Here is a 22475-nt window from a genome sequence, read left to right on the forward strand (position 1 = left end):
TAATTAGCTGAAAGCACATTCGAGCGAATGCCTGAAATGGTCAGTCACATACGATGAACTAGATCTGGACATGAGCTCGAGGTCTTAGGAGCTATCAAGAACCTGTTCAGTTGGACATATTCAGAATTTCTTTTAGTCTTCGAGACGTTTGCTCCACAGTTGTCCATTAGAAATTTACGCAGTTTGTTTGTGACTGCATATCAACTCTCAAAATGTCATATTTAGAGACAATCCATCTCTCTCACCTCCCAACCTCTATGCCTATTCATGTTGCGCTCTATCGGGATTTGCAGAATGCAAGATTTCTTAGGGAACAGCTTCTTGCTGGGAACTCTGAGTTCGAGTATGCCTTTATCGATGCTAGCATGGTACGCCGGTCGATCATTTATATATCTGTTGGATCTTCTAATGCAACCATAGGTACTGTCAAGAACACATATCCTTGCGGCTGTATTTAGAGCCGTGAATGACTACTTAAACGGACGGCTAAAGTCTCGTAATGTCCATTCCGAGATCGTGTTCTCCCTAAGTCCCAACAACAATGTCTGTACTGTCTATTTTTGTGCCTACTGTCATCGGAATTTCAAACTGACCTGATTCAGATTGGCGAGTCCTTTCGCAAGTTTGGTCTGACCGATTCCACCAGAAATTTGCTAGTGGTGAAGGTCTCTGTGAATCCGGAGATCACACATGATTCAGTAGCAGACCATCTGGGAAAAGTGATTGAAGGGACACCGGTGCCTTTCAATGATGAGACGCTCTGCACCATTTCGGATGTTGGAAAAATCCGAAAAGCATACAAAATTAGTCCACTGGTGACGAAACCTGCTGCCACCCACGTGAATGGAAGCCTCGATGATACCAGGAGAGATTTGGAAGTCTCAGTCCTGGGCGCAATAGCTCTACGGGGGGCATCATGATTATTTTTAGGCTGCTTTTAATAGTTTTTGTGGTTCTGATGGCTTATGAATTTGCGCCGTTCTTGCCAGTCTTAAGACAAACCAGAAATCTCATGAAACACCCGGTTACTGGCAGCATTGCTGGACAATGGTGCTCATTCACTTTCGATCAAATCAGTGACGCGAAACCGTGGAACGGCAATTAGAGCGGGGATGCTCCTTATTATTCAAGCTACGTACGAGTACATGATGCCCATGCTCGAGCGCGTGTAATATCAGCACAGCGGTCGCGACACGCGCTGCTTTTCTTAATCCTCTCTTCAACCGGAAGAGTCATAGATAGAGATACAACGACGGTCTTCTCTATCAAAAAATTTGAAACAGCCGTATTGTCATAGCACCGTTCATCGAGATTATATAGGTAGTTTCGAGTACTTCCTTTGCGCGGTTACAGGAAAATTGTACGGAGTATATATGACATGCAGCCTTAGTCTATTTAGCTATTTAGTAGCAGCATGGTTAATTAGGTCGAAGTGTTGCGACTGTAGGGCTGAGCGATCTGAACTAGATTGCGTTCGCGTGCCAGCGGTTGCCCCGCCGCTGTCATCCCGAAGGGGTAATCCTGCAACTTTGCCAAGACCAACTCCGGAAATCTATCCTGTCTCCACCAGCCTTGCAACCAACTGCGGTGGAGCTTAAACGCCGATGCGTTGAACATCTTCAGAATGAAAGGAGAGAAGACTCATCATTGAGCTTTACTTGTGTCAATTCTCTTACCGACAAACTCTTCTCTCAGCTCGAGGACGACCTCCGTTATGCCAGCAGCCGATCGCTCACCAGCACAATGAGCGCCACGCCGAATGTTATCGTCCTCGAATCCTCCTCTCCCGACTGTATTTGGGCTCGCTCCATTTCACCATGTACCCCGGAGAGACTCTTCGGTTTTTCTCCCCGGAGTTCGTCTCCTCCGTCGATGATGTCGCCGTCCAAGCTTTTCGGAACCACTTCTTCGTCTCGCAGACATGACGCGTCGGCGACGGGAAAATCACCCTTGCGCGAGGAAGTGGGAAGGGAGAATATACAAGTGGTGAATACTCAGCAGGAGAGCGAGGTCGGAGGAAAGGCTAAACGCGCTCCAAGAAATGGGCAGGCCAAGCAGCAGAAGATGACAGGGGAAACGGAGCCGGTCTCCAAAGATCCCCAGAGCAAGACTGCGAAAAGGACAACAGGGACGACACGGAGGGTCCGGTCTCAAAAAGCGAAAAAGTCCGAGGAGACAGGAAACAAAATCCTCAAGGGCAGAGTGGCAAAGCCAGACAGCGGAAATGCTAGGGATGCCGTGGAGAAGACGGTTGCATCGGAGAATATGCAGCTGGATCTGCCTGGAGATGGAGCGAGGAAACCTAGTATTGTGGAGGAGGCCGGTCTGAATCTCGAAGAGGCAATGAAGCGAAGATTGGATTGGACGCCTCCAAAGGATACTGAATGCCAAGTCATTGACCTTGACGGAGACGATGCCGCCGGCAGAAAAGATACTGATGGCAGCCGCGGATTTGGCGATCTCCTGTTGGACTACCGTTTCGATGACGAGAGTAGTACCTCTCGTGACCATGTCCAGCAAATAGGAGATGGCCAACCCACGAAGCGACGACGCATAGAGGTATGTTCTCGGAGACGTCCTGCCCGATATTACTACATAGGATCGCTGTGTCGCTGATTATCTTTGAAGCTTGTGGAATTTCAGGTTCCTAAATTCGACAATCGACCGCGCGCATCCAAGGAAGTTCTGGCTGTCGATTCAGTTGACGTTTCAGGCGCAAAACACCGTAATGAAAAGCCCAGGTCGCAGAGAAAGCAAATGAAGACAATTACAGCTCATGCAACGGCACGATACATCCCACTTGATGAGGAAGAAGATGGAACGCTTCTACGGTATTTCGAAAGAAACGAGGGACAAACCACAGACAAGACCAAAGCTCCTAAGCGAAAGGTCCCAGCCAAAAGGGGCAACAATAGCGTCGTGAAATCTAAGGCTCTCTGGAGAGAGCACATAATACTGTCTCCAGAGGCGGCGACGAAGTCCTTGGAAGACCAAGAACTCCTATTCGGCACCTGGAGTCAGCTAGAAGGGGACGATTCCCCAACGTTCGTGAGGGAGACGCAGAAGGCTCTACTTGCTTCAGAAAGTTTTGTGTCCACAGAGAGTAGTAATCTTTCTGGTCAGAGCGCTACGTCAAGTTCGACAAGAAGCACCCTTTCACGGTTCACAAGCTCAAGAGGACTATGGTCTGTAGCTGCGAGGAACTCAGAAGGATTCGTGGTCCAGCCGGAAATCCTGGACATGGTCAATTCTCCAGATGCCTCCAGTGGTCGACAGACTCCTTCTCTTCAAGCCAATGCTGACAGAATAGATGATGCTCGAGAAACGCAGAAAGATGAATTGCTTGTCGTTGGTACGAACTCCAACGTGCAATCCAAGCCGGCCTCAACATGTCAACAAAAACAACAAGAACAACCTGTGTCCAGAAGAGAATCATCTGTGCCTCTCGAACCAGCCAAGCCGGTTAATAACCGTGAGGTAACTGTAGCTGCCAAAGAACCATCTCTTCCCCCGCCAGAGATGCCAAGATACAGTGGCTTCACGGACGCTGAACTCAGCAAGCAAATCGCCGCCTACGGATTCAAGCCCATCAAGAGCCGCAATAAGATGATTGCTTTGCTCGAGAAATGCTGGCAGAATATGCATCCGACTGCAGGACAAGCGGGCGGGAATTCAGAGAGTTCCCAATTTGGGCTGAAGCAGACAAAGGACAAACCACAACCAAGTGATTTTACAAAGTCAGCCGACAAAACTACGGTTACAGTTGGATCTCAAGCGAAGACTTCCTCACGCCAAGCAAATAAAGAAGAGCAGCAGCAGCAGCCCGACAAACCAAAGTCACGTGGACGACGCAGGAAGGGACAAACCGCGTCGTTGTCATCATCATCATTGTCATCCGTTTCAGGACGATCAAAAGGCAAAAAGAAGGCAGCCCCCGAAACCGAAACTGAAAACACGAAAGCGACGACGCCAGCAGCAGTCGTGGTGGAAGAAATCGAAGATTCAGAGGAGGAGATAATTCCGTCCCCGACCCGGATACAGCAACAACAACTACAACAAAGCCGGTATTTTTCGACGAACTCTTCTCGTCGTCGTCGACCTACTACCCCGACAATACCACCTCTTCCGCTAGCCTCGAGGCCTGCTGCTAGCCCTAGCAGCACCCCACAGAGATCTACAGCGTCAACTTCGACAACAATCCCCGATACCAATCATGGTTCTGGTGATAATAATGATGACAACGATACCCTCCCCAGCCTATTCTCGCAAATCACGAAAGCGGTCCAAGCGCAACCGCGGATGCCAGGCCAGAAACGACAACCAACCTGGCACGAGAAGATCCTCCTCTACGACCCCATCGTACTCGAAGAGCTCGCGACGTGGCTGAACACGGAAGGCCTGGGTCTGATCGGGGAGGATCGGGAAGTCAGTGCGGGATTGGTGCGCGAGTGGTGTGAGAGGAAGGGGGTTTGCTGTTGTTATAGGAAATAAAGAAATAGGTAGATAGATAGGTATGATGTAAGAGGATTGATTGATCGATTGATCAATCGATCAAAAAAAATCTAATTTTTGCAATAACTAACGTCAATGTCGAAGTCTTTACTTACAAACCCTGCAATTCAATGCAATCTACATGTAATACCTACCTATACAGTAAGTATATCCCGACGTTCGACGTTCAGAACTCGAATTTTTCTCCAGAGAGATATCAACCAGACAGGGCAATGCGATTTGACTCATACTATACACATCCATGAAAAAAAGAAAAAGAAATCAGGGAAAGAAAGAAAAGACAAGAAAGAAAAGAAAAATCAAATCACGAAGTTCCGACGAACCAGTAACCACTTAGCTACAGTACATGCCAAAAAATCAAACCTTGACAAAGGTCAAAAAAAAAAAAAACTCTTCCTATCCGAACGAAATTGCGAAGCAAGCAAGATAGCAAGATTGTGTCAAATCAAAAGAAAAGAAAACACCCATACAGACATCTATAGTACAGTACATCAAGATCAAGTTGTGAAAGTGAAAGTGAAAGTGAAAAAGTGAAGAAAGAACTATCTATCTGTCATTCTCGACTCGAGACAAAAAAAAAAGGCAAAAAGGACAAAGAAAAAAGGACATAACAGCTGCAAAACGAGCAGAAATAAGTAACTCAGAATAGTAAACTCACAGAAGAAGAGAGAGAGAGAGAGAGAGAAAAAAGGCGTCAGGATTAGCTAGCTAGGCATGGACCTAGCTCTGGAAGAAATGACGAAACTGCTGGTCAAATTGCGGGTCATCTTCGTGCAAGAAAGCTCCTGTATTAAAGGCTTCCCCTTCGCGAGAGGCAGATGGTTCAATCGTCTGCTGTGGCGGCTGCTGCTGCTGCTGGTAGTGGACATCCTCCTGGTGGAAGGCGTCTCCGTGCCAGGTTGATGGTTCAATCGTTTGCTGTGGCTGCTGTTGTCCATGCCCTTCATGAAAGGTATCTCCATCGCGCAACAAGGCAGACGGAGCAATCATCTGCTGTGGTTGCTGCTGGTCATGTCCTTCGTGAAGAGTAGCTCCTTCTTGCAAGGCAGATGGTTGAATCGTCTGCTGTGCCTGCTGTCTCTGTTGTGGCTGCCGGGGAGGATAATATTGTCGTTCAGTACCAAAGGGCGATGGGTCCTGGGAACTCGTATGCACCAATCCTGGCGTAAACGGGAGAATCATTGGGCGCGTTGGCCGTTGTGGCCGTTGTGGCCGTTGTGGTCGTTGTTTTTGCTCCTGGTCCCGCTCCAGTTGCGACAGTAACTGTCCCTGCGGCCGCAGACTCTCCCTTCTTCTCTGATCGAGGTCTCCCAGAGATAGGCCACGAGCTACGTCGCATCTCCACTGACTTAATTGCTGCATCTCACGGAAATTCAGCGGCGGTCTCCAGGCCTGAGACTCAGGAGCATGCGGAGAAGGACGTGAAAGGACGGTAGATGTTGCTCCCGTCGATGTATTATTATTATCATTCCGGGCAAGCCTACGGCGCTTAATAGTTTGTCGAGTGATATCATCCGTGGGTGATGAGAATCCTATAATCAGAGATGTTATTAACCACCATGTCAAACATTCAACCAGATTCTGAGAAAGGATCCAACTCACCCCTTCTTGCACTGGTGGAAGCAGTAGCAGCAGTTTGCACCTGTGGCAGCTGCGGACGAGGTTCCTGGTGGTGCTGACTCGACGATTCAGAAGGTGGTACCTGCTCAGCAAGTTGAGGACCGGATGTCGGCTCAGTGGAAAGGGGAGTAGCAGCTCGTGGAGCAGGCGGGCCGTAGCTGGTAACCTGACTCTGATGAGACGTCTGCAAAGCAGAGTTATGCCGGCGTAGCTGATCGCGCTCTGCCCTGAGCCTGTTAACCTCCTCTGTCAGCCTCTTCACTCTCCTCTCCATCTCCTCCAACCTCTCCTTCGTCTTCCTCAGTTCCTCCTCCGTATCCTCCAGCTGACCTCTGCGAAGAGGCCTATCGGTGAAAGGATCATCGTAAACGCAATCCAGATTGTTTGTCAGACACCGGTGGCATTTTGGGATATTTTGGTCGCAGGTGCCCTTGGCTTTCTGGAAGTTCAAGAAACAAGATTAGCAGAATGATCGTCATAATTGCGGTTCGAAGAATAGTAAACAATGGATAGAAACTCATATATGCAGGGGGAAGAAGCTCGACAAACGTTTGGAGGATGAATCGGCAGATTGAATCTCCGCTTCAGAGTTTGATGCTCCATCTTTAGACTGTGATAACTTGTTCACAGACTCTAACGATCTCTTCTTAGTCCCAATGACTTGTTTGTCTTGTTGAGACCTGAGTTGGACGTGTTGTAGTGTGTTGTGATGCGTCCAAGGACTCAGAGGTTGTCAATCCACGTCTGCAAAACACGCAATAGACAAGGAGAAACCAAGGCTAAACCGCTCTGGGATCCTCAAGCCTCAAGATTTGTGACGCACTTTAGCAGATGAGAAGATCATGGTGAATGAAGGAAGCCGGATGGTTATCATGGTGGACGAAGTATGACATCTGTGAAGAGACACCATTTGATACATCTCCGTACCTGGCTCACTGAGACCTGAGAGTGCTTGCAAACAAAGAAGGCCTTCCTTGTTCATGCTCATGATGTATCATATACAGCTGGGAGAGTAGCCAGCTGCTAGAAGAGAGACATGAAACTCGGATCAATCAACGAGTCGAAAGCCTAAAAAAAGACTGGTGATAAATCACGGGGTAAAAGGGGTGATACAACAGAAACATCAAAATCCGAGATGTCAACTGAAGGGGAATACAAGAAAGAAAGAAAGAAGCATGACAAGGGGTTGGAACTTACTCGACATGGGTTGCATGCTCGTTTAGTCCGCTCTTTTTTCTTCTCCTTTTCCTGCTCTTCCTCCTTTTGCTCTTCTGTGTTCGCTGGTTTCGTCGTCATCGGCGGTCGTCCACGTCTCCTGCGTGTATTCTTATTCGCATCTTCTTGAGCTTCTTGGGCTGCTTCTCCTCCCCTCGGTTGATCTGACGTGGCCTCCTTCTCCTCCTCTTCTGCCACCTTCTCAGTCTCAGTCTTCGATGGCTCTCTGGCACGGGTTGCCTGCCTACCGGCTTTCCTACCTCCACGCGTACTTCCGCTCTCGTGAGCGGCTACCTCGTCAGTCCCTGCAGTAACTTCAACACTCGCTGTTGGAGCCTCTGGAGATGGTGCAGACGCGGAGGGCTGGTCAGCAACAGCCGGAGCCAATTCTGTCAAGATATGGGCAATCTCCTCTGCTTGTGGAGATAAAGGCCCAGTTTGAGTCTGACCAGCATCATCATCACCTTGGGTGGGCTGAGAATCCGCGGGATAGTATCCTGGTGGAGCAAGAGCCGCTGCATCGTCCTCTGCAACATAGTCCAATGGGTCCGGAGTAAGATTGTCAAGGTGAAATCCTTCGTAAAACTTCCCCTGAGAGAATTCGTCAGTGTTCCCTGGATTCGTCGCCATTTCTGAAAGATCCCAGACTCAAGATCAATTGAATTGTACCTAGGCGGGAACCTCACAACAAGCGGATACCAGAGAAGGAAAAGATAAAATGTGGATGTGTCAAATGCTGTCGTAGAATCTTGTCTCTCTAGAAAACAAGTTATCGAATCGAGGGACTAAAGAAGGGAAGGTCCGTTCCTCTTATACTTCGGCGAATGCATCGTCCCCAGTGTTGGACCTCGATGCGCGCAAGGATATCAAGGCAACTGAGACAAAGCGCGATGAACGGAGGAGGGAAGGCGTTGTCTTTGTGAAAGTCTCGAGAAAGAAGATGATAGCTTCCTTGTGCCATTGTATCTGTGTCTCAAAACAAGTACCAAAAAAGGGCGTTGTTCGTAGATGATGACGGACAAAGATCTTTGCAGCAAATTCCAAAGAGCCTTTTACGCCATGTGGTGAAAGAAATTGTATGTAGTAGGTATTGTTTTTATTAATAATGAGACATGTTCTTGGTGCACTGGCTAGACACCTTTCCTTTGTGATGCGAAGAGTAACAATAGACACCATCAGCATAACAATTGTATATATATGATTGTTAGCCTCTTTGTATCTGCAGACAATGAAAACTGATGCTTTTCGGAACTGCGAGAAAGATCGGATCAGTTTTCCCAAGAACCATAAACAATAATCAAAAATGCTGCCTCTAAAGTGATGGACAACCCCACCCATGATTTCAGAAGTCAACAAGATGTTTTCTGCTACCTGCAAGGAAGAATCATAAGATACAACAAAATGCAATATTTCCAGAAAAGGAAAAGACCTCGTTGCTTTTCTGCCGTCTCCAGTACTCCCTTACGCCTTCACTGGCCAAGAAAAACCTTCTGAGAGCGACATGGGAATTGAACTCGTTCCACTTCAACTATACAAAAAAAAAAGAAACAGGATCAGGGGGGAGAAAGACGGAAGGAGTATTCCAAAAACAGACAAAGGGGAAAGGAGCCAAACAATTCTCATCATCGTCATACATCATTGACTCGCAACTAGGACGTTAAAAGCAAACCAATATAAAATGCCATATATGTAAATTGTACAGACCAGAAAAAATGCGTCCAAAATGACAGGAATATGCAACATATGAGACGCTGCCCGCGCGGAAATACTTCGTAATGGAGACCGTGACGGGATGAAATGCAAAGACGAGCCAGGAGTTCATGACGTGGCATCACAACTGGGAGGTAGCGCTCAGCGCCCAAGTTTACCGACTGTTTCGGGCGACAGTCTCGAAGTGGATCCTGTCCCTATATCGGATATGTCCACCATATTCGAGCCATGGCGTGAGATTCTTGCATTGGCTGACATCGAAATACTGCAGTTGATGACAACCGTCTGCCACAGCTTCGACACCAACACCTGTGACACGGACACAACCACGCACTGATAACTCTTTAAGCATGAGGAGATGGAGGCCGATGCTTCTTAACGATGGATCTGAAATGGCAGAGCCACAGAACGACATATTGAGATGTGTTAACTGAGAGCACTGAAGGGCGAGAACTTCAGTCGCTGTGTCTGAGAGTGCGCAGCAGAATGACTGGGTAACGACAATTAGACTCCCAATCCAGAATAAAAGAAAGAACGGATAACATACCAAGTCCAGTTCCTGCAGCTGTTTCGCAGCATTGGTCAGATAGACAATCGCATTATCAGTTAGGTACGTGCAATCGGCCAGGCAGAGTTTCCGCAGTCTGGTGAACTGGGCATTTCCCCAATACTGGAATCCTAGGTCGGTGATTGTCGTGCACCGCGTCAAGTCGACCTGTTCAATCCGACCAGCGGCATGAGAAGCGATATGATGCATGGAACGATCAGTGACGTGTTTACAGTATGACAGGGTCAACCGTTTCAGCTGTGGGCATCCATATACGGCACCGGCTGCCGTCTGCATCGTAGGTTTAATGCTGTTCCCTTTATTGGCCTGCACAAGCGAGTTATGATGTGCAAATGTCGATGCTGGTACAACCCACCCAACCAACCGGGCCAGAAGGGTATCGCTCACTTTCCTGCAGTTACTCAAGTCCACTTCTTGCAGCCCGGTGGCTGTGCTCGCCATTTCGAGGATGGCAGATGCAGTCACGTCCCAAACACTTTTCATCTTCCACGCCTTGACGTTGCGGCCACACGACTTCGCCAAAGCGGTGAAGCCCTCGTCCGTGAGGTGGAAACAATTGCTGATATCGATGTAACGGGGCCGGTCCTGGACAAAAGGGCAGATGATCGTCGTGACGACATCGTCCGTGATCTTGCGGTTGTAGATGCTGAGATCGAGATAGTGAACGAGTTTGGGTGATTTGGTGAGGATCTCGGACCAGTGAACGGACACGGCCCGCAGGCGGAGAAGATGGTGGAGGTCCAGATATTGAAAGATCTGGACGAGAACATCGTCAGGCAGGATTCCCCGATTATCAGGTTTGCTGCTGTGCAGTAAACTCGTTCGGGATTTCGACCCCGTCGCGATTTCGGGAAACACGGCTCGGAAGGAGCTGCCTACACGGGGTTCCAGGTGGTTGGTCTGACAGTGATGATCATCTCCTCCAGAAGCCTCCTCCGGGGAGATCACGCCTACCGAACCGCGACGGGACTTGAGCCGAACGTTATCCAAACCGACACTCAGAAAGGGGTCTGGATCCGAGGGAAGCACCGGGGACACAGCCATCCCATCGGCTTTGTGCGAGGGATCCAACTCCGTTTCCGTGAGCGTCACCATGGGCATCGATTTCCGTCGCGAGTTGGTGATTTTGAGCTTGTCGTCGATGGACAGGTGGTTGATGGAAGGTGTTGGGTCCTTGGCATCGGCCATGAGCACATCGCCGTCAGTCGCCGATTCGAGTCGGCTCTTCGCCGTCCTTTCGATCTGCCTGCGAATATCCTCCGGGCATTTCTCCCAGAATTCCACCAGCACCTCCCCACTGAGCATGAGACATTCCACAGAAGTGACGGAGCGGACCGTTGCGGTCCGGCGAGGGGTGAGAGAGAGGCTCACGATCTCCCCGAAGTACTGGCCCTGCCCCAAGCGAGCCTTGACTTCCACCACGCGTCGGCCTTGGTCATCGGAACTCTTGCGAGGGCATCCCGTGTCCGGATTCTCGTTCAGGACTTCCACCTCGCCTCGCACGATGAAGTAGATTTCACGGCCCAGCGAGTCCTGCCGAATGATCTCCGTGAAGGGTGGATAAGACAGGGGCTGAACGTTCAATCCAAGAAAATGAAGAAGATCCGGAGGAAGACCGGCGAAGAGGGGCAATTCCTTCAGCAACAACCGGACATTGACCATGCCATTCTCCAACGCGCTCGACGGTGTCACCTCGGCGACGCCTGGGCTGGGGGATTTGCGCTTCTTGTGCATGTTCATCGTCTTCTGGTCATTTTCTTCCCCGGGAGAGAGATCTCCGGAGCCGCTATCGCGCACTCGTTTCGAACCTCTCCGGTGCGGCGCCGCCGATTTGGAGGCTGCATCTTGCCGTTCTTTTTTCTTCTTCTCGAGGATCATCAATCGCTCCTGGGCCTCATCCCGGATGGCGCGCTCGACCTCGGGGAACTTTGGCAGAATCTTTCGGAAATCCTCCTTGGTGAGGACGACCAGTAAGCAACGGGTTCGGGCAATGATGGTCGCAGTCCGGGGCCGGTCCATCAAGACCCCAATCTCTCCAAAGAAGGCGCCTGGCTTAAGTTCTGCGTGAATGCTCTCCCCGTCGCGGGACGTGACGGCCACGGCCCCCCGGACCAGCCAGTACATAGCCTTGGCCTCATCGCCCTCGGTTACGATATAGTCGTTGGGAGAGTGTAGCTGTGGACGAAGATGTAGCCCGACTTCGACGAGGAAGGATTCGGGGGTGGATTGGAAAAGAGGAAAAGAGCGGATTCGATCAATCAGGTCCAGGGGCATGCCCTGGATCTGCGACGAGGCCAACGGAGACGGGCGCACCGGACGGTTTGGGGTCGTTGCGGAATTGAAGGAGTGTATCACGGAGACGACCTCGGGAATGGGAGCGGCCGCCTTTGTGGAGGCTCCGCTGCTGGATCGGCGTTGGCGCCGCATGGTTGCTGAATCTGTGTGTTTGATTTTGGTTCTTCTTCTTCCAATTGATATCGGAAGCGACGTTTGTGTGTATCAGAGAAGACACATGGTGCTATAAGGAAGGCTGATGGATCAACGACGACAGCGGAGAGAAGAGCATTGGTTGTCGCGAGACATGAATCTGAACTGTCACGGTCGAAGCTGGACGGATTCAAATTCTGGATTTGTCAGACACGAAACCAGATGTTGGCTGACTCAAACACTCGTCTCGTAGAGTCCAGGAGACTGGCAGTCGAGGCAGAACAGTCAGTTTGCACTTCTGGGAGCACTGCAGGTGGGGGAAAAAGTTAAGATAAAGCGGGAGATCCACTTACAGATCGCTGGTAGCTTCCGCCAGATAGCGACAGACAGACAGCATCAACACCACGTCCAAGATGCGAGAGGCAGTTTGTGATTGTCGGGAAGAAGCCGTCGAGCAGCGATATGCTAGTTCGTCAGAAGTCAGAAAAGACCGACAGCAGCGCAAGACAGAGGAGGGCACGGGAACACAACACGTGCTGCGGTCGAGAGTCGGGTCAGAGGCTGTAGAGCTGGAGGTGGGGAAAGCAGCAGCCGAAACACCGGTGCGGGCCCTGCGGGCATCGGAGCGGGGAGGAAGCCGAACTGGCAGAACGGAATTACGAGAATTCAGAGCAGGGCCGGCCCGGCGTCCTGAGCGACTTGGTGGAGGGTTCTTCGTAGCTGATCGAATCGAGTGAGGATGAGAAGAAAAATCCCTGCATGGAGTGGCGATTGTTGTTGGAGTTGGGGGTCAGGAACAATAATGCTGTTCGCTTCAAGGCTGCTTCAACTAGCTAGGTTGGAGTAAGCAGTGAGAGGAAACCAACAATGGGAAAAGTCACTGGATTGGCTTGGAGGCTTGCCAGCCACGCACCTAGAGAGGCCAAAGACAAGCTCGACATGCTTGCAGAAGCATTGAACAATAATAATGACGGGCGTTCAGCCAGTGAGAGAGGCGGTGGAGAGGGGAACAAGCAGCCGAGGGCAGAGGGCCAGTGAGGTCGCCAATTATTATAGTTGGGTCCACAGGGTAAGCATGCCTATTTTTAATCCGAGATACGGCTCTCGTCAGCTATACTCCGATAGAACCATAAAGTCCTGTCTCCTCTGATGGGAGCCTCTTTAGGGGATACTGGCCTTGCAAGGTTCCTTACAAGAGACTGTACCTGCAGATCGAGTGCTCTGGGTTGGGTGATGATAGGTTCTTTCCTCATGTACTCTGTATGTAGGTACCTAATCCGGCAGCTGCGGGGCAGGACCGGTGCAGGGACCACCAATCGCACCTGCCCTCAATGATCGTCTGCCCTCTTCCCTCTCCCGGCAGCAGTGGATGAGAGGCTCGGTTTATCTCATCCTCTCTAGTGCCGCGAACTGAACCGGAGATAGAGGCTACAGATGGCCGGTCCTTCACAGACTGGGCCCTATTATTGTTTCAATTGAGACAGATCAGGCTTCAAGTAGGACGATACCAACCGGCAACGGAGGCAAGCAATTCGGCAGGAAGCTAGGCAGTTAGCAGGTCTCTTTTTAGCAGGTCCGAATACTAACTTATCCTCCGTCATCGACATCATCATCTTCATCCAACCTAGTGACAAATTTCAATACTAGATACCCTAGGTAGGTCCAGGTACCGTTCACTGCTGCTGCTAAATTAAGACCTTGTCGCTGCAGATGCAACTATGTACTGCTGCATAAGGTAACCCGGGCAGACGCGGCTGCACTGTCCGTCTGACAAGGTGGCTGCAACAGATCGTCGAGATTCGATAGGTTCTAACTTCAAACTTCTGGAGCGCCGGCAACACCCAACACCGCATTCTTCTAGAAAGATTCCAGAAAATCCAGAAGAGGGTATCCCGTCAGACGTTGCATGGATGAAACAGCTAGTCGAGTAAGAGTCTTGATTTGTCGACTTCCCTGGTCTTTTAACTTTTGCAGCTCCCGGGATCCTGTGGTGGGTCTTTAGTCTTGCAGTGTTTTATCATTTATGGAGGGCCATATAATGAATTGCCGATTGCGTTGTCGATTCAGAGACTCAGGTTCCGAGTCTGTTGTGGCTCCAGAGTCATGTGCTACCAGGTACTATTAACTACCACTACTCCGATCCGTACAGCTTGTATGGCTTCGGTGCATATATGTACAAACTGAGTACTTTTGTAGGAGTTCGTTCCCTGTCAGCCTAAGACGGAATACCTAATGCCGATGACGCTTCCTGCTGGTGACTTGACTGTACGGAGTACTATCTGCGGGAAGGAAAATGGGGGCTGTCGGCCACGCCCAGTAATTTGGCCATGATATATTATTATCCACAGTGTAGGAGTTCGTTGCCACGTTTTCTGAGCAAGAGCCTCAAAAACCTCACTCTCAACATTCATTGGACACCTTATCTCGATTTGTGCCAGCTGTTTCAGACTGCTGAACGGTTATCATGACGATCAGATCTCTTTTTTCCAGGAGCGCCCCGAGATCATCATAAAACTGGCCCCCACAACGTGGACTGTGCCTGTGCACATTCCATAAATATATACCATCTATGTTTAGGATTGAACACAAATCAAAAAAAGGGCAAGGAATAATACTCGAGAGTGTAGGTACGAGTCCTTGACTTGATAGGTGGACCTGTCAGGAACGGATATGGGACGCAGTATACTCTATGCAGGACAACTTCTACGCAAGACCAGGTCTGAAGGTCACATCTGCAATGCAAAAAAATAATAGCTACTAGGTCACCAATCACAGACTGAACGGAGTTTTTTTTTTAAAAGAAAAAGAGAGAGAGAGAGAGCTACAAACTGTCGGAACCTGCTGTTCGGAATTTACCTAACTATATAGTATTCCTTCCCGTTCAACGATGCGACCTAAGCTTTGATAATAACAAGATCTGTCACCTTTTGGAAGGGAATCTATCAACAGTAGGTAGTTAGAGCTCATGGATATCATCTCTTCGGACACTTTCAACTACATTAACTAGAAGATAGGTAACATGCTGCAACTCTCAGCGACAAAACAAACATCTCATGGGTATCATTTATCGTTATTCTCGCAAAATAGTGTACTAGTGTACATCATGTAGCATGACCCGATCTGCAGACTCGACGGTCTTGAGACATGGGATGAATTGAGAAGCTCGTACTCCCAGGTTGTATGATCGCGAGGAGCGTCGATTAGGAAATACATTATTCCGCTGAGGCTCTCGTTGCTGATAGAATGAGATCTTTGAGCCCCAGAGAATTCGGAAACCTCGCCAGAAATTACAGCATGCCAATGGACACCGACTCGAGCCACTCAATGTGAGATCGCAGAGTCCGTATGAAAGCATGCTGCGCATGTGCGGCAGTCAAAAAGATCAGAAACCCACAAAACCATAATCTGCGCCCTTGCCCAGCACGAAGGGCGCGGGTTGTCTGCAGACCAGACGTATTGGCAGCCTAACTGAACTTCCGACGAATAGACACTGGAGAACAGGAGAGTTCGCTGATTGATCTGACATGACCCACTAGATCCCACGGGGACGGGGCAAAACTTATCCCGTCAAGAATTCAGAGCGGCGTTCCAACGCGGAGTATCGGCGGAGTAGTGACGGAAAGTCAACGCTCGACCCGTCGAGTTTGATTCACCAGATCCGCATCCCAAGAGCACGTACCCCGCAGTTAGATGGGCCAGATGAGGCCAGGATCTGGCGTTGCAGGAATCAAGAAGCTTCTCTGGTCACAATTGAATAATTATGGCCAATCAAATCCTTCTCAGCATGCACCGGGGCGCTCTGCCCTAGGTACCGATGGAGACCAGGCGACGAAGACAACTTCAGAGGCCTCCACACAAAATCATGAAGAGTCATCATTCTTGCTGGCAGATCGCCGGTTGCCCAATAGAAAGTCAACATATGCAGGGCGATTCCCTTTCAGAGACTCCAGCGCATCTTGCATCAAACCATACGCGAGACTCAATTTCAGACCCAATTTGGTCGTGCGCGCGGCAGTGTAGATATCGTGTCGAGCTACAAGAGAGAACGGGTCAGCTGTCGATGAACGAGTCATAAGCTACAAGGAGCAGCATACCAAGCAAGCTGTAAATCCCTGAGAAAGACAAGCCAGCTATGACAGTTGATAGGAAATCCCTCCGGTCATGACGAGCATAATCCACCGTCTCCTCGAACAGGCAGAAAGCCAGCGCGCCGCCCCCCAGCTTGAATCCCATTTTCATGCCTTCCTGAACCCCTCCGACGATCGCCTTGTAGTTCTTCGTCTTGTGGTACTGGAACCACCCCGTCGTGGTGGTGGGAAACCGATGGGCGTTCTCCGCGCGGAACTGATACGCTGCCTTTTTGGCACCGTAGGAGGAGCCAATGGCCATGCCAACGGAGAAAGCAGCAAACGTCGTGTACGGCAGACGGTCTTTGATCTCCATCCCTAGCCGTGGAGGCGTGTCGGACTCGAACAGTTTATACCAATGCAGGATTTTGAGCAGCCACGGCGGGTCTTGAGACTGGCCGCGCCCAGGCTGAGCTGCCTCCATTTCGCCAGGGAGGACGGTCTGTAGAAAACAGAGAACTTCCAGTATAAAGAATTCAAATTGCAATTTGCGAGTCGCTCAGTCTGTTGTTCTCAGAGGGCTTGCTGTCTTGTTGAGAGCCGGGGGTGGTGTGCGGTTAAGGATCTTCTCCGCCGGAGACTGCAACTAAATTCTCCGATTGCCGATTATGCCTGGTCCGAGCTGCCGCAACCTACGAGCTATTATCTCAACGATACACTACATCTCAACATGGTGAGTCTACAGTCGATAAGAATAATCATATATGAAATGAAGACTGATGTCTGGAGAAGTCAAAACCAGATCCCCTGAGTTGGACCTTGCGGTTCAAAAAGCACAAGACTACGGTCCTCCTCATGGTACCAGGCCATGAATCGATCGCCTCAGTCAAGGAAAAGCTTCTGCATGCTCTCAAGAGCCGCGGTATAAAAGAGATAAACGGGGATCCGGTCCCGGACGATCCATCAGAGATCGAGTTTGGCGTTCCTGTCGATCGAAATGAGCTCGAAAAAGGCTGGACTCGACTCGATGTCGAACTTGCCAACGGCGAAAAGGCCTCTGGTCGTGCCAAGAACGGGACGAAAACCAGCCTGCAGTCTGCAGATATCAGAAATGGACAACCAATCGCCTTCCGGTTTCGCAAGGCGAGTGACGAAAATCAGGATAAAGACGTCTTGGAATTGGAACTTGAAGACCCCGGTTGGGACGTAGTGGTCCCGACTCTCGATGACGAAGAGCCTGAATAATGTTACCTACGTACAGTAATCCTGATGGTTTGGGTCGATTGGGATGGTTTTACGGGTATATTGGCGTTTCAGGTGGCGTCTCAAAATGGGAGGGAGGTTATGATAAAGATAAATTATGTGCTGCGCTGAACTTCGCTATCATCGAACGCAACGTTTGAAAAGTGTATTCTTTCTGGGAGTCTTTATACCTATACATACATGAAAGAACTCTTTTCAGATACAGAAGTGTCCATAGGCTGGAGTGGAAGCCTAGATTCTGTATATACTGATATACTTGAATTGATACTTGACAAGTGAACATTCTAACTACAGACTCGAAAGAGAAGCAGTCATAGTTATTCCAGAAGAGCTATCGCAGAATTTTAAAAGCAGAAGCTCCTGTAATTTGTAATTGTCGATTAATTAACCTCTGATCCCAGAAGCTCTTCATTAATATTGAATCAATCTAAGTTATCGCGATGTGTCATATAGTCGTGCCTTTAAGCAGAAGTGCGTGGTGTTTGCGGGACTAAAAGCGTCTCTGCTGGCGATTACCAAAAATATGAGGGCCGATGCTAACGCCACGCATCGACGCACTGACAGCGGCTGTTGCTCGGAGCAACGGGCGGTAGAAACAACATTCGACCGTCAACAGCAGAACCCCTTTAGAAGACCTCTAGAAGACGACGCTTAAATAACCAAGCACTTTTTCCGGGGTCAAGATAGATCCACATCCACATTCCTCTAACTTAGAGCTACATTTGCATTCTATCTCCCCCATATTAAGTCTATCACTTCCTTCGTACAGGAGAATCGCAGCACCTGGGGGCAAGGCGATCCTGACTGACAATTGCAAACAGTCGCGTTTGTTTGCCTTCCATATTATTAGAGCCCCAGGGCCATTGGGGCACAGCAAGACAAGCCATACAATATGGCTTCCTCCAGCGACTCGTCCTCAATCTCGGTGACGGTCAGAGTGCGGCCTTTCACAATTCGAGAGGCAGCACAGCTTGCAAAATGCGACGATACACCGTTGTTCCTCGGCGATGGATCCCTCGCTGGCGTCCCCAGCACACCTAAGCTGACGCAAAAGGGAATCAGATCAGTCATTAAGGTCATCGACGACAAGTGCTTGTGAGTCTTCTTATTGTTGTTGCTAAGTTCTCTGACGCGACCACTAACACCTTTTCAAGAGTGTTTGACCCGCCGGAGGATAACCCTGTCCAGAAGTTCTCTCGAAGTGTTGTGCCCAACGGTAAACGAGTCAAGGATCAGACCTTTTGTTTCGATCGTATCTTCGACCAGAACGCAACACAAGCCGAGGTGTACGAAGCCACGGCCAGAGGCCTGCTCGACAGCGTGCTGGACGGATACAATGCCACCGTCTTTGCGTATGGTGCGACAGGTTGTGGAAAGACGCACACGATTACGGGGACCGCACAGCAACCCGGAATCATCTTCCTGACAATGCAAGAGCTCTTCGAGAGGATAGAAGAGAGAAAAGAAGAAAAAGTAACCGAAGTTTCTCTCTCCTACCTTGAGATTTACAACGAGACCATTCGCGACTTGCTCGTCCCTGGTGGTAGCAAACAAGGCCTGTCGCTGCGCGAAGATGCAAATCAATCGGTCTCCGTCGCTGGGCTATCAAGCCATCATCCAAAGAATGTGCAGGAAGTCATGGACATGATTATGCGAGGCAACGAGTGTCGCACCATATCTCCCACCGAAGCCAACGCAACTTCTTCTCGGTCCCATGCCGTCCTTCAAATTAACGTGGCCCAGAAGGACCGCAACGCGGACGTTAATGAGCCGCTGACGATGGCCACATTGAGCATCATCGATCTTGCAGGAAGCGAACGAGCGAGTGCGACGAAAAACCGAGGAGAGAGACTCCAGGAGGGAGCAAACATCAACAAGTCTTTGTTGGCGTTAGGAAGTTGTATCAACGCCCTTTGTGATCCGCGCAAACGAAACCATGTCCCCTACCGCAACTCCAAGCTCACTCGGCTTCTCAAATTCTCTCTTGGCGGGAACTGCAAAACGGTTATGATTGTCTGCGTCAGCCCGTCAAGTGCGCACTTCGATGAGACTCAGAACACGTTACGTTACGCGAATCGAGCGAAGAATATTCAAACGAAGGTTACGAGGAATGTCTATAATGTGAACCGCCACGTCAAGGACTTCCTGGTGAAGATTGACGAGCAAATGGCCCTGATCAATGAGCTCAAGGCCCAACAAAAGGAATACGAATCGATTGCCTTTGCCAAATTCCGAAAGCAGAACGAAAAGAAAGAAGCTGTTGTGCGGGAGAGCGTGTCTCGCATCCGGAATGCTTATGAGCACTCGGCCCAAGAGAGACAGGAAAAGATCAACAGCATGCTGAAGCTGAGACAAGTCAGTCGCCGGATTAGCATATTATCGTCATGGATTGCTGCATTCGATAGCGTCTGTGACTCTTGCGAGAGTGATGAGCCCATGGCCAACCTCCAGGCCATCCGCAAGACGGCTCAGGGGATTCTCTTCGAATTGGAGAGCACTCGACACCACTTGAACCAGCGGATCGCGAAGAACAACTGGGAACGAGCTATCAACAGCGCACTCGAGCATGGTATCCAGCAGCTTCGGGAATTCGACACCAGCGATAACACCGATATCTCAAATCTGACTCGAGAAGCCGAGCTGTTGAAAGCGAATGCGGAGCGAGAGGCACTTTCCACGATTGCCGAGCACGACAAAGCAGGCGACGTGGCCACGGTGCAAATGCTTCTTCAGGCTCACTTCGAGACTGTGTCTTCCATTGAGAACATCATGCAGCTTAGCGAGGAGGAAGCCGTCGAAACTGGAAGGAAGATTCTGACGAAGATGCTCAATTCTTGCTCCAGCGCAGTATCCAGTGTTGTTAAGCCTGACGGCAGTTTGCTTTCAGTTGAAGTGCCTCCCCGGTCCAGGAGTCCTATACGCCGAAGGAAATCCAGTCTTTCTGGGAGCGCTCCGAAACTTCTGAATCCACCGGTTACAATGGTACCTAACGTATCGGCGTCCCCTCTGAAGGGTTCTCCGCGACGCCGAAAGCTGGGAATGGCGAAGAAGGGCGTCAGCTTCACTCCGAAGAAGACACAGGCCAAGTCGACCAAGAGGGTCGTCCGATGGAAAGACGATGAGCAGGATGGTTCTCTGGCTGAATTTGAGAAGACCCCTCAGAAGGCTCAGCCAAGTCCGGAGACCTCGTCTGAAGAGCCGCCTCTGCCACGGGTGTCTCCTGTGCCTCGAGGCATTCCTGTTTATACCAAGAATATAAACCGGTCGCCTCAGTCTTCTTCCCCGATCCCAGCACCGCCCGAGCCGACGCTGAGCATCCACACCAAGAGCAGCCGATTTAAGACTGGGTTCTTGGCCAAGAAGTCCAACGGATCTCCTGTGCCAGCGACACTAACAAGTATCTCCTCTTCAGAGAACGAACACTCTCCACTGCGCGATGTTGGGAACAACATCTTTCTGAATCGGCCCTCGCTGGAGCGTCCATCCCGAATCGCCGTCCGAACGTCGAGTGGCAGTTACACCAGCAGCCCCATGTCAGACACTGAGAAGAGCTGGAAGGCATCCAAGGAGGAAGCGATCAAGATCAATGCCGTTATGAGACGCATATCAGGAGGTCAGTTTGGAAACGCCACTTCCGATCGGGCACACCGCCGGAGAAGCCCTACGGCCACTACTCTGAGCAGCTCCCCTAACGAGAACACCATGTTTACGGCGTCGCAGGCAAGAAGGATGGTCAAGAGCGAAAAAGACCATGACCTGAAGCCCAATGTTCTCGGTCCTCGTGCGATCTCGGTGACCAAGAACTCGGCGCAGAGGCGGCTCACAATGGGGGATCTTCGACCTCGCGAAGTCAGTCTGACCAGTCGGGATGTGTTGAGACTCAGCGCCTTGGCAAGCGACACGCGCTTCAGTCTGGGACCTGCAGTTAAGGGAGGGTTGACATAGTATAATGCTGCATATAGGGCACTTTTTCTTTCCTTTGGGCGGCGGCGTACGGAGTGGGTGTTTTGGGATGTATACCATGCAGTAATGCTTCTAATCGCTCGGACTATCCGGGCCTCACGCTTTGCTTCAGACGGTGGCGTTCTGACAGTTGGTGTTTATTTTTCTCTGTACTAGCAATATAATTCCTTTCGACAGTCTACGGTATGATACGAACGTTGACGATCTCTTCTTCTCCTTTCCCAATTGCTGTATTGTAATTCTCTCGAATAGCTTGGTTAGTTACCAGCTGCATCGTAGACATCATTCATACCGAGGCTGTTCATTATTAGTCCGAGGTGCTGTCATCATTAGCAGTCTTCCAAAGGAGGTGTGCCAGGAGAGCAATCTGCTAGAAACATGATTCCAAATGCCGTGATTTTCCAGCAATTGAATGGGGCCTGGCGGAATATTATTTGTCATCCCACGATGATGACGCCACTGCAGTCTAATTCTAATCGAGCTCCACTGTCACTTAGCTCCAATACAAAAACGTCTAGTTTATTTACGAACACATCTCCAGTGACATTTTTTTTTACTCTGATAAAGATATAATAATTTGTGTCCCATTGAAGGGAATTATCGTATTCAACTTCTTTTCTCCTCCCACGTTATCTAATTTTCACCCCTCAACCTAGCTGCCCCTCCCCGCAGCAGATTGCCGACTTTCGCGATTGGTCTACCGCTACCGGTACAAGAACAACCGTGCTCTTTTTCTATCTCTTTCTTTTCCTTCTTCCCTTGTGTTACTGCCGTGTACAGTACGTATTGATTATTACTGCTCAATGGCCTTTGCGCTGCCGACTTTGTTCTCACGCTTCTTCCGTCCTTTTTCCGCTAGATCGTCCCTGGGTTTGACATCATCCGAAGCCGCCGCTCGCACCATCACCACCATGCCGGACAACGCGCAAAAGGCCACCCTCGCGGCGGGCTGCTTCTGGGGCGTGGAACATCTGTACCGCAAGCACTTTGGCAATGGCAAGGGTTTGCTGGATGCCAAGGTCGGCTATTGCGGCGGGACGACGCAGTCGCCGACATATCGGGTCGTGTGCTCGGGAACGACGGGACGTACGTAGTCGATTGACTGAATCTTCCCTTTCCTTTCCCCCCCC

The 22475-nt window shown here is 50.1% G+C and overlaps 10 protein-coding genes across 10 annotated transcripts; 5 read left to right on the top strand and 5 right to left on the bottom strand.

The window, feature by feature from the left end:
• Window positions 1-212: 212 nt before the first annotated feature.
• On the top strand, window positions 213-920 carry VTN77DRAFT_643 (uncharacterized protein; the record flags this gene model as incomplete). Its single annotated transcript, XM_069422707.1, has 3 exons — window positions 213-368; window positions 421-543; window positions 603-920. 3 exons carry the CDS (start codon window positions 213-215, stop codon window positions 918-920), a joined length of 597 nt encoding a protein of 198 aa, XP_069273373.1.
• Window positions 921-1743: 823 nt separating this feature from the next.
• On the top strand, window positions 1744-4491 carry VTN77DRAFT_644 (uncharacterized protein; the record flags this gene model as incomplete). Its single annotated transcript, XM_069422718.1, has 2 exons — window positions 1744-2559; window positions 2629-4491. 2 exons carry the CDS (start codon window positions 1744-1746, stop codon window positions 4489-4491), a joined length of 2679 nt encoding a protein of 892 aa, XP_069273374.1.
• A 96-nt stretch (window positions 4492-4587) lies between these two features.
• VTN77DRAFT_645 (uncharacterized protein) lies at window positions 4588-5046 on the top strand (the record flags this gene model as incomplete). Its single annotated transcript, XM_069422729.1, has 1 exon — window positions 4588-5046. One exon carries the CDS (start codon window positions 4588-4590, stop codon window positions 5044-5046), a length of 459 nt encoding a protein of 152 aa, XP_069273375.1.
• A 186-nt stretch (window positions 5047-5232) lies between these two features.
• VTN77DRAFT_646 (uncharacterized protein) lies at window positions 5233-7977 on the bottom strand (the record flags this gene model as incomplete). The annotated part of the gene is made up of 3 exons (XM_069422740.1): window positions 5233-6044; window positions 6115-6571; window positions 7330-7977. The coding sequence occupies 3 exons, from the start codon at window positions 7975-7977 to the stop codon at window positions 5233-5235; spliced, it is 1917 nt and encodes a 638-aa protein (XP_069273376.1).
• A 180-nt stretch (window positions 7978-8157) lies between these two features.
• On the bottom strand, window positions 8158-8685 carry VTN77DRAFT_647 (uncharacterized protein; the record flags this gene model as incomplete). Its single annotated transcript, XM_069422751.1, has 1 exon — window positions 8158-8685. The coding sequence occupies one exon, from the start codon at window positions 8683-8685 to the stop codon at window positions 8158-8160; it is 528 nt and encodes a 175-aa protein (XP_069273377.1).
• Window positions 8686-9211: 526 nt separating this feature from the next.
• On the bottom strand, window positions 9212-12052 carry VTN77DRAFT_648 (uncharacterized protein; the record flags this gene model as incomplete). The annotated part of the gene is made up of 2 exons (XM_069422762.1): window positions 9212-9547; window positions 9605-12052. The coding sequence occupies 2 exons, from the start codon at window positions 12050-12052 to the stop codon at window positions 9212-9214; spliced, it is 2784 nt and encodes a 927-aa protein (XP_069273378.1).
• A 206-nt stretch (window positions 12053-12258) lies between these two features.
• VTN77DRAFT_649 (uncharacterized protein) lies at window positions 12259-12993 on the bottom strand (the record flags this gene model as incomplete). Its single annotated transcript, XM_069422773.1, has 3 exons — window positions 12259-12316; window positions 12406-12772; window positions 12966-12993. The coding sequence occupies 3 exons, from the start codon at window positions 12991-12993 to the stop codon at window positions 12259-12261; spliced, it is 453 nt and encodes a 150-aa protein (XP_069273379.1).
• A 2919-nt stretch (window positions 12994-15912) lies between these two features.
• On the bottom strand, window positions 15913-16603 carry VTN77DRAFT_650 (uncharacterized protein; the record flags this gene model as incomplete). Its single annotated transcript, XM_069422785.1, has 2 exons — window positions 15913-16085; window positions 16147-16603. The coding sequence occupies 2 exons, from the start codon at window positions 16601-16603 to the stop codon at window positions 15913-15915; spliced, it is 630 nt and encodes a 209-aa protein (XP_069273380.1).
• A 246-nt stretch (window positions 16604-16849) lies between these two features.
• VTN77DRAFT_651 (uncharacterized protein) lies at window positions 16850-17364 on the top strand (the record flags this gene model as incomplete). Its single annotated transcript, XM_069422796.1, has 2 exons — window positions 16850-16852; window positions 16912-17364. The coding sequence occupies 2 exons, from the start codon at window positions 16850-16852 to the stop codon at window positions 17362-17364; spliced, it is 456 nt and encodes a 151-aa protein (XP_069273381.1).
• Window positions 17365-18274: 910 nt separating this feature from the next.
• VTN77DRAFT_652 (uncharacterized protein) lies at window positions 18275-21327 on the top strand (the record flags this gene model as incomplete). The annotated part of the gene is made up of 2 exons (XM_069422807.1): window positions 18275-18477; window positions 18537-21327. 2 exons carry the CDS (start codon window positions 18275-18277, stop codon window positions 21325-21327), a joined length of 2994 nt encoding a protein of 997 aa, XP_069273382.1.
• Between the last annotated feature and the right edge of the window lie 1148 nt (window positions 21328-22475).

Source organism: Rasamsonia byssochlamydoides (assembly GCF_041956645.1).
Source record: "Rasamsonia byssochlamydoides strain NRRL 3658 unplaced genomic scaffold VTN77scaffold_104, whole genome shotgun sequence".
Classification (NCBI taxonomy): domain Eukaryota; kingdom Fungi; phylum Ascomycota; class Eurotiomycetes; order Eurotiales; family Trichocomaceae; genus Rasamsonia; species Rasamsonia byssochlamydoides.